The sequence below is a fragment of the Limulus polyphemus genome, unplaced genomic scaffold (assembly GCF_000517525.1).
Source record: "Limulus polyphemus unplaced genomic scaffold, Limulus_polyphemus-2.1.2 Scaffold264, whole genome shotgun sequence".
Taxonomy (NCBI): domain Eukaryota; kingdom Metazoa; phylum Arthropoda; class Merostomata; order Xiphosura; family Limulidae; genus Limulus; species Limulus polyphemus.
Window position 1 is genome coordinate 48,615 of NW_013665874.1, and position 8,459 is coordinate 57,073.

The window sequence follows — 8,459 nt, forward strand, 5'->3', positions numbered from 1 at the left end:
ACTCGTAACTCTTTTAAACTAAACTGGGGAGTCATGCAGTAAATCTTTCTACATGAGACCTGACTGTGATGTCTCTTTCTAGCAATGTAACTCTTCCAGGTATTAATAACACATAAGTTAGTTTTTCAGATGAATGTTATTAGAACAAATTGTTTTATTAATACACCAAGAGACAAAATATTGTCAACAGGATTAATGAAAAAATAACAATTAAAACTCAACTTTTTTTTCTTTTTGCAATTAAGAGCAATTAAAAAATTTATTTCACAGAGTTAGGTAGGTATTCTTAGCTAAATATTTTTAGTTTAAAATTTATCAGTTTGTTCTGGTTAGCAGTTTTAAGTTATAGTCAAAAGCTAATAAACTTAAACAGTACTTTCATGATGATATAAAATATTTTTGCTAATGCTAAAGCACCTTTCTCTTCCATTTCTGTAATGTTTATAATCATTACTTGCAATTGGAGCCAGTATGTTAAACAAGTCTAAGCAACATGAAATATTTAAATGAGACCTTTAAATTTATCTTGCCAACCTTTTACTTACATGTAAGAAAAGCAGTAAAATTGTGTTTGGTGTGAACCAGTAAGTGATGATTTAAAAAGCTAATAGTGAATATATGACTATTTTGGCTAAATGTGTTTAAACAAAATATCAAATTAGCATGAAAATACTATGGGCATAACACCTTCAGTTTATAATGTATGTTAGAGAATAATAACAAACTTTTCAGTTCTGTTTATAACAGGAATTGATGCAAGAAATACCCCAGAGTCAAGAATCTGGTACTAAAATGGTTCTTTTGATACTTAATTAATATGTAATATAATCAAGGCAGATGCTGAAAACATGTAATCCTTTCTTAAAACATAGGACTTACACAAAATTTGCATCTTGATGACCATTCTATTCTTAGAATGTAACCATTTTATATCAAGATCTCATCTGAAATAAACCTTTCATTTCCAAACGATAAGAACATGCTAGATGGCTCTTAGAATAGTGATGTACATTCATAAACGTAAACTTTGGGCATGTTTTGAACGTAGGAAATTTCTTAAAGCTACAAAAGACCACAGCTAAGATATGTGAAACGTAACTTGTAGTTATTACTTTTATCTATGCACATCTTCTATTGTTGGCCTTATAGAAAACTTTTGGGAAAGTGAATTAATAATACAGATGAATATGGACTGAAAGTTGGTTGTATGAAGAGTGAAGGAAATGGAAGAAATTGAATAGTTTTTATTTCAAGTAGAATTTCTTTAATAGAGCTAAAGACTTTAACACGAGCATTCTGATCAAACTTTTATCCATAAATTTAAGGAATAAGTTAAAATTAACTCCAAAATGATTTAATATGGCCAATTATAACCATTATCAAACTGTGTATTATAGAAAAATCAGTTAAGGCTACAAAGTCTGACAATTTTATATGTCATGTAAAGGCAGTAGGGTAATTTCAAAAGTCCAGTGTTATAATAGTATATGTTTGTTTTTCACAAGAAAAACAATTGCAAATACTTAGTTAACAATTTCAGACTTACTTTGATTATGATCATTTGAATTGTGATGTTTGTTAGAATAGCGGTTTCTGAAAACTATATGTTATTGATACACAGAAGACTTGGTAATAACCATTTCTTTGGAAGAACTCTTTATGAACTAAATAGATTTTTGGTTTTATTAGCTACTTAAATATTTTAGTTCTTCAACTGAAATATCTAGTTCATCTAAACTTAAGTAATATTATAAATTGTTTTTTTAAAAAAGTAAGTTTTCAAATGAAATAGTTAAAGTAATTTATGAGATGCAATTTTGAAATGAATATGCACTATAATGTAGTCTGACAAAGAAATATAAAACATTATTTGATACAGGAATGTTTTCAGTTGAATCGTTTAAAGTGGGAAATGTGTGAAACAACTGTGTATTGAAATTTTCAGCAAGTGAAAATATGTTTGAATAATTACAAATAATGGAAAAGAAAATACAGTCACATTTAACATTTCATTAAACCAACTATTCTATGTCTCATGAATATCTAAACATTTTTGTTGATGTATTTTAATGATTTAGTAAAATAACACTCATGTTAATCAGTGACTATCAATATGTTTTATAGGAAATGGTAACCTAAATCTTTGATTGTAAGAGCATCTTATATGAAACTTGTCATTAGTATATTGTTTGGAGATAATGACATTAATAAACATTTTTCAGTTAAGGTGCCCCAAATTGTGAAAATTTTGAAAGCAAAGAGTGCAGAAGGAATTAATCTGTTTGGAGTTCTGTTAGAGTTGATGGGAGTGGCAGCATCAGCAGCATACTGTTTAGCAAATGGTTATCCTTTTAGGTAAATGTTTATGTGTGGAAATATTTCATTTTGTATATTGCACATAATAAAAGCTGTATCGGTTTTTTAGATTATTCTGTGAAAATATTTTTTACAGTTGGATAATTCCAATAGAATGTGTTATCTCTTTAAAAAATTTTTATAGAACCTAATGTATTAGAATTTTATATGAATATTGAATGAAAAAAGCAAGAAATTATGTTTAGTTATTGATTATGTGTTATAAGAATTTTATATCAAAATTCTGATATGCTTATGTTGCAACTTTGAACCCAAGCAATTAATGCCAGGTAAAAGCATATTCAAGTAAATATTTCAACAAAAAAAGAAAATCTCCTGATTTATAACTTTCCTTAGAGAACTGTAACTTTTAAACTTTCGATAGATGGCAGCACAAGACAATTTAGAATTTACTCAACGATTTTTTGATCATGACATGTTCATCTATTTTTTACGATGTACAACTTGGGATGTTAAAATGTAAAATATTATGCAGCATGCTAAAATACATTTATTTCATTTAGGATTATTTTTGAACCATAAGAAACTTCCTTTTACACGAGTCATAGCATAGTGTTTTATGCAGCTCTTTAATGAAAGATTGTTCTAAAAGACAAAGTAATTTTTTGTTCGGTATTCTTCACAAAATTATTCATATATTAGTGAGTAGGCCAGTTTGTGAACGAAGGGATGAAAGTTTGTGAAAGTTATTCGCAGTAAATATATATATATATATAATAAATAGTTATAAGCGGGTCGCCCAATAGATGCCGCCACCTCCAATATCTGTCACAAGTTTACAGAAAAGCTACTAACATTTTTGGTATGTATCAGAAAAAAACTGTTGATGATCAAATTTGAGATTAGCTACGTATGTATGTATGTGTCTTGATGCCATGTTCAAGTTTGTGTATGGTAATCTGTCATACTTGGTTTAATGATATGATAGACATTAATTGTGGTTTATAGTGAACATTTTAGTCTTTTGTATATTTAATTGAAGATTTTAACTCCAGTTGTTCAATTTTTTTGCGTATCATGCGAAAAGATACAAATATGAAGGCTGTCTTCCATCATTCGAAAAACATTTTGTGGTCCTATCAGCAAAACTAGAGGAAATTCCTGTATGTTACACGTGATATTGCAAAATGATCCGAATAAAACATTGTGTAGATACTAATGAAATAATGCATTACACGAAGCAAAGTATAATTTAAATTTGTAATATAACAGCTATGACAAGTCAAAACTACTTACAAAATAATGCCCATCATCCTTCATTGTAATTCATATCAAGCATTTAATGACCAGTCGTAATCTGAAATGGTAATTGCTCATTAAGCCTTCTTTTTAATACTTGAAGTAGTGATTCCACACAGTATGTTCTAAGTTGTCACTTGGAAGTGAATTAGCTGTGATTGGTCGGGTTTCATTCATCCGATAATTCTCCACATGAGTGAAACATAGAAATGCCTTCTTATGGTCTAGTCATGGTTCATAAGAAATCTAGAGCATTATAAACTTTGAAACTAACGCGAATTGACTACAAGTGTCTCAGGGTATCGCTAGCAGAATGTAGAACTGTTTTTAAGCTAATGGAACAGTTGCAAGGGTATTTGGATAAAACAGACCATCATACAACACAAGCAGGTTGTCTTTATCTTTCAAATTGGTGTGCCACTATCGTAGAATACTGCTCAGAGACTGAATCACATTCTCGCAGTTGATTCAGTTCACATGAGGTTAGAAACAAATATCACAAGGCCGGCTTTTATGTCCAGGCTTTCACCAAGTTGCATTTCGTTCGCAGAAAGACACAAAAGATTCGCCTGCAATGGTGCCAGTGACGTGTCCAACGGACCAGAAATATATGGGGCGATATTCTTTTTATAGATGTGTCCTACAGCCAGATACAAATGAATACCCATTTAGAGAGAATTGGGTACCAGATTCCACCCATTTTCTTGCAATAACGTGATTTGTATGAGCAGAAATATACATCTCCATGAGAAGGAATAACATTTGTCGGCATACTTCTGTATTTTGCAGACAGGTACTATTTATGCCACATTATGGGTATCTTAACCTATAACCCACCATGATAATATATGCTGATGCGATTGGTCATGTTTTAGCGTAATGGGTAGCAGTTTCTTCGTCTACTGTGTTAATCTGATCGATACATTACCTTGAAGAAGTGATTGGCCCAGTGGAATGGCCTTCACACTCACGGGACTTAAACCCACCAAGCATGTATAGGATGCTCTTGGGAGTCGTGTCACATTCCATCAGTGACTCCAGACATAAAGTATGTCCTGAAAACAGCTCTTTCAGGGGAGTAGTCAAGGTGACTTCAGGATCATATCAATATACTGGGTTAAAGCATGAAACATCGGTGCCAGGCTGCCCTAACTGTTAGTTGTGACTATATTTGATTCTGAAATAAAATGTTACGAACTGTAAAGTTGTAAGGCCAATTATACTAAATACTCATTTATGACATTTCAGTTCATAAGACGTATCATTAGATGCTTGCTTCATTTGCATAAGAGTGAACCGGGGTGGATTGATTGGCATTGTTTTGGCAGCACTGTAACGTTATAAATTTCGATTGGGCTTCACTTATTTTGTGCAGTATACTTAGCATATATCTAAGCACACACTAACAATGTATTTTCAGTTGTTAAAGATGCTCTTTGTACAAAAAACCTTTACTTTTTTGTGCGCGTGTAAGAGAGAGAGAGAGAATGTTACTCCGAAACGAACCATTTTTACACTCTAAGCACCAATTGTAATATAGCATTCAAGTGTCTAATGTTGAAAAAGCTTTTACGTTATAGTAAATCTCTTAATCTTACTGGAATTTCTATTGTCATATCTTTGTTTTAACTCGCATATCATAATTGCACGATATAAAACGTATTAAAATGACTTTACAAATGGTAGTCAAATTCTGTGTTGTAAAAACGTTACCTTAAACAAATTTAAGGTTATTAGTACGTCTTACCATTTTATGGTTAGCAGTATTTCAAGTACGCGCGTCTATAGTATTTTAGTATTAAACAAGTTAAAAGGTTATATAAGTATATTGAATTCAAGAATGGAACCTCGGCTATTTATAAACTAAACAAGATGTTCAAAAAGAAATTATTGACATAAGTGTTTCCATAGCCTTAAAATAAACATATAAGTAGGTAAAGTGCCAAATATAAAAAGCCTTTAATCTACTCTGTAAAGTCATCAACCTGAACAAGTATTTGTATATCTGTAAGATAGAAGTGATAAACATCCTGTACAGAAGACATATCAACGTTGTCAGTTTGATTACTGAAATTTTATCTTCCTTCACGTGCTTCTGGAGTTCCGTTGAGCTTTACTGTGTTGAATGATAGATCTTCACAACAATTCACGCTTACGCCCGAACAGACGGGAGGGGGGGGGGGGGGGGCACGGTATTATTAAACAATATTTACAAATTAATACAGCTATATGTCATATTGAAGTGCATCACTAAATTATATTCTGCTTTTGTGGTATTATTAAACAATATTTACAAATTAATACAGCTATATGTCATATTGAAGTGCATCACTAAATTATATTCTGCTTTTGTGGTATTAGTAAACAATATTTACAAATTAATACAGCTATATGTCATATTGAAGTGTATCACTAAATTATATTCTGCTTTTGTGGTATTATTAAACAATATTTACAAATTAATACAGCTATATGTCATATTGAAGTATATCACTAAATTATATTCTGCTTTTGTGGTATTATTAAACAATATTTACAAATTAATACAGCTATATGTCATATTGAAGTGTATCACTAAATTATATTCTGCTTTTGTGGTATTATTTTATTAACATTTAAATTCCCTTCTTTTGGTATTACAGAAACCAGTTAAACCATCAAGTTTTTCTACCTCTATAAAGCATTTAATAATCTAGACGCCTTCTAGAATCCTACATTACTCGCATCTAAAGGGAAAACACGATTATAGCAATCAAATAAAATATATGAAAATGTATACTGTACAAAATTATCTTATTATAATAAGTTAATTGTTGTTTAGTTTTGTTTTGATAGCAGAAAACGCTGCGTGCTGATTGATCAAAGTTGAGTACGGATTAAGTTACAACATCGTGAGAACATTGATTACATAAAGTTAATTTCTTTTCACGTTTATTTTATGTATTTATATCTTAAAGTCAGTACTATAGGGAAAACAAATACTTGTTTGTATTGCCTATTAAGTATTAACAAGTTCACTTATAATTTAAACCCACTGTTTGTTGTAAGGCCTGACTAAAAAAAACATTCTCGAAATGTCGCTGCATGATTTATAAAATTTAGAACGATCGTTTTTACTGGCTATGACCTTTGAGTAATCTTCTATGAATTGTTTTATTAAAACATTCAGACAACTTGTTCCGTTTATGTGTAGTGAAAGTGGCCGTTATTTGGCGTGTGCACGGTTTAGCACTGTAAATATATGTGCTTGTTGAAAAGTGATTCTAAGAATAAATACTTATACGTTTATGTGTAGTAAAAGTGGCCGTTCTTTGGCGTGTGCACGGTTTAGTACTGTAAATATATGTGCTTGTTGTTGTTAATCACCAAGCTTAATCAGTGATAAGCACGAGAATTTCAAAAATGGGCTAATACGAGGCTCTGTGATTTTAACCTTCTTTGATTGTAACAAGGTACTCGGGTCTGCCCGGCTTCCCATCTATATTTAGTATTTCCTTTACTTTCTAAAAGTGTAGGCTAAAATATATTAGCAACAAATAACTCAATATACCAACCTCCCGTCTTTTAAAATTATACAAGCCTCCTCTATTATCAATTATGTTCTACCAATGAGGACCAGTCTTCGTCAAAGCTGCACCCCTCAAGTACTCCTGGCATGAATGCTTTTCTTTCTTCTTTATCCCCTGTGCAACAATTCCTCTCACTGGTAAACATGTAATAAAGCATTATATTCGTGCAGGCAAGTTTAATACCACATGGTTATTGGCTTGAGATGCCTATATAAGATATATATGTAAAAGTTCCAGCTATCCTCTGTCATATGCTTATACGACCAGGACGTTGTCTCTAGTCTGTTAAGTAATTGAAATTTACTTAAGTTTTTTGTTTGTTGTTAAGCATAAATCTACTCAATGGGCTATATGTGCTCTGCCCATCATGGGTATCGAAACCCGACTTTTAGAGTCGTAAGCCTGCAGACTTACCGCTGAGTCACTGGGAAGGAGTATTTACATAAGAGGGGGGATAGGTGGTTGAGTCAGGACACTGATTACAGAGAGCTAACGTCAAAACGTTTGGCATTCATTTTAATCTAAGGATATGGATGTACCATGATTCACGCGTTGAACACATTCCATTTTGAAGTTAGTAAACTGTCTTTTTAACATACATATAAAGTATTTATTCTTAGAATCACTTTTTTTGGATTGATTGAACAACCAATAGGATACATGAAGTAATTACTTATTGAAATCCTTAAATAACACGTGACTAAAGGAAATTCTTCCTTTCTTTCCATTACGTAATAAAATTGTGCTTACTACTGAAACCATTATATTATTGAATCAAATTGCAGCTATGAGTTCTAAAGCATAAATATGCATCCTTCGGGTCTTTAACTGCAAGTTTCTATATTGTGTTAATTAAACAACTATGTATTCAAATTAATGCCTTTTCGATGCAATCTCGGAGAACGTTTAGTGATCTACCTCGGTTTAGTTAAATTCAAATTGTTTCGGAAAGAATGTTTTATTTTCGATGCAGTAAAGATAATATAAGTTGGTGGAACAAACCCATCGAATGTATTTATAGAAGTGGTTAATTATGCTGATGCAGTAACGTTGTAGAGAACACATTGAAAGAGTAACATTACTGGTTTTAAATACAGAAAGAAGAAAGTAATATATGTGAGTGATATTTTATAGTAAGTAGAGAAAATGAATTGACATTTTACAGAGAAATGAAACCCAAACAATGCCATATAATTGGCTTCGGATCCCCGTCACACCAAACATGCTCGCCCTTTCAGCCGTGGGGGCGTTATAATGTGACGGTCAATCCCACTA

General features: G+C 31.6%; 1 protein-coding gene across 1 annotated transcript in view; it reads left to right on the top strand.

Moving 5' to 3' along the window:
- LOC106456851 (mannose-P-dolichol utilization defect 1 protein homolog) overlaps window positions 1–8,459 on the top strand; it is an 85,888-nt gene that overhangs the window by 12,722 nt on the left and 64,707 nt on the right. The window contains exon 3 of the mRNA XM_013916222.2: window positions 2,223–2,355. Coding sequence (XP_013771676.1) covers window positions 2,223–2,355 — 133 coding nt within the window. The remainder of the gene's footprint in view (window positions 1–2,222; window positions 2,356–8,459) is intronic.